At 32.8% G+C, this 1,680-nt stretch overlaps 1 protein-coding gene across 1 annotated transcript; it reads left to right on the plus strand.

Annotated features, from left to right (window-relative positions):
* The first annotated feature begins 37 nt into the window (after nucleotides 1-37).
* On the plus strand, nucleotides 38-1,245 carry LOC122197461 (uncharacterized mitochondrial protein AtMg00810-like). The gene is made up of 3 exons (XM_042901596.1): nucleotides 38-652; nucleotides 963-1,144; nucleotides 1,233-1,245. Exons 1-3 carry the CDS (start codon nucleotides 38-40, stop codon nucleotides 1,243-1,245), a joined length of 810 nt encoding a protein of 269 aa, XP_042757530.1.
* Nucleotides 1,246-1,680: the final 435 nt, after the last annotated feature.

Below are 1,680 nucleotides of genomic sequence, written 5' to 3' on the forward strand. Positions count from 1 at the left end.
CTTTCTTGGAATAGAATTTGATAAAATTGATCATGGCATGGTAATACATCAAACCAAATTCATCAAACAGTTACTCAAAGATTATCATTTGGATGATGTTTCTCCAGTTTCAAGTCCTCTTCCTTCTCAACCAAAGTTACTTCATAAAATGGACAATCCTCTTTTAGATGCAACTATTTACAGACAGCTCATTGGAAAATTGAATTTATTATTGCATACTCGTCCTGATTTGGCTTTTTCTGTACAACACCTAAGTCAATTTAATCAAACACCTTCTGAAGATCATTATTCTGCTGCAATTCATGTTCTAAGATACATCAAAGGAACTCTTTCACAAGCTTTATACTTCAATGATTCAAAGGATTTCCACTTGGAAGCTTTCTGTGATTCGGATTGGGCGGCATGTCCAATTACTCGAAAATCAGTTAGTGGTTACTACATTTTATTTGGTGGATCTCCAACCTCATGGAAATCCAAGAAACAATCAACCATTTTCTTATCATCTGCAGAAGCCGAGTATCGTTCAATGCAAAGGGTTACTGCTGAACTTTCATGGCTAAGTCGTCTTCTTGATGAATTAGGAATTGAAGAAATTACTCCTATACCCCTTAAATGTGACAACATGGCAGTAATATACATTGCTTCAAATCCGGTATTTCATGAGCGTACGAAACACATTGAAATCGATTGTCACTTCGTACGAAACAAAGTTCAAGAAGGGTTAATTCGGTTGTCTCATGTTGATACTTCTGAACAGTTAGCAAACATTCTTACAAAACAAGTTCCAAATTCTCGACATATACACGCAACATCCAAGCTTGGTCTGATTAATGGCCACAAGCTTGAAGGGGGGGGGGGGTGTTAACTAACAAGACCAGTTAGAAGTTTTTTGTTAGAAAGGGCATTTTTGTAATTTTGTTAATTATTCAGTTAGATTTGTTTCTTCTGTATATGTATGGTAGCTTGTAGTCAGTATTGATTCAGCTGAAGAAATACGAACAGAAAATCATGAATCTCTCTCTCTCTCTCTCTCTCAATTTTACTTTCTCTCATCTCTAACAGAAATTGGAGAAGAAGAGGGAATTGGAGAAAAAGATGATGAAGAATCATTGTTTAAAGAATTTTCCCCACCACCTCATGAATTGTATCACCACCGTCATTGTTTAAAGAAGTGTATTTGTCACAATCATTGTTTATATCTTATTTTTTTATCTTCTTTTTGCAAATAAAAGTTACCGAATCTAGTTATTTCACATGTTTCTTATTTTCTTTTTTCTCATATAACAAGCAATTATTGGTTTTGTACTTAAAATATCGTATCTACAATTTTTATTTATTTATTTATTTATTTTAAAGTTTAAGATGATGTTTGTTTGTTTAGATTTAAAAAGTTGTTTGTGGTTTAGATTAAAAAAGTTGTTTCTTGGTTATTGTAAGAAGCTTTGTTAGTTAACTAACAAGACCAGTTAGAAGTTTTTTGTTAGAAATGACATTTTTGTAATTTTGTTAATTATTCAGTTAGATTTGTTTCTTCTGTATATGTATGGTAGCTTGTAGTCAGTATTGATTCAGTTGAAGAAATACGAACAGAAAATCATGAATCTCTCTCTCTCTCTCTCTCTCTCAATTTTACTTTCTCTCATCTCTAACAGAAATTGGAGAAGAAGAGGGAATTGGAGA

This window comes from Lactuca sativa, chromosome 4, assembly GCF_002870075.4.
Source record: "Lactuca sativa cultivar Salinas chromosome 4, Lsat_Salinas_v11, whole genome shotgun sequence".
NCBI lineage: Eukaryota > Viridiplantae > Streptophyta > Magnoliopsida > Asterales > Asteraceae > Lactuca > Lactuca sativa.

Coding starts and splice junctions, on each gene's coding strand:
- LOC122197461 (XM_042901596.1), top strand. CDS start 38: ATGGTAATACATCAAACCAAATTCATCAAACAGTTACTCAAAGATTAT. Junction 653..962: donor TATACATTGCTTCAAATCCG/GTATTTCATGAG, acceptor TATGTATGGTAG/CTTGTAGTCAGTATTGATTC.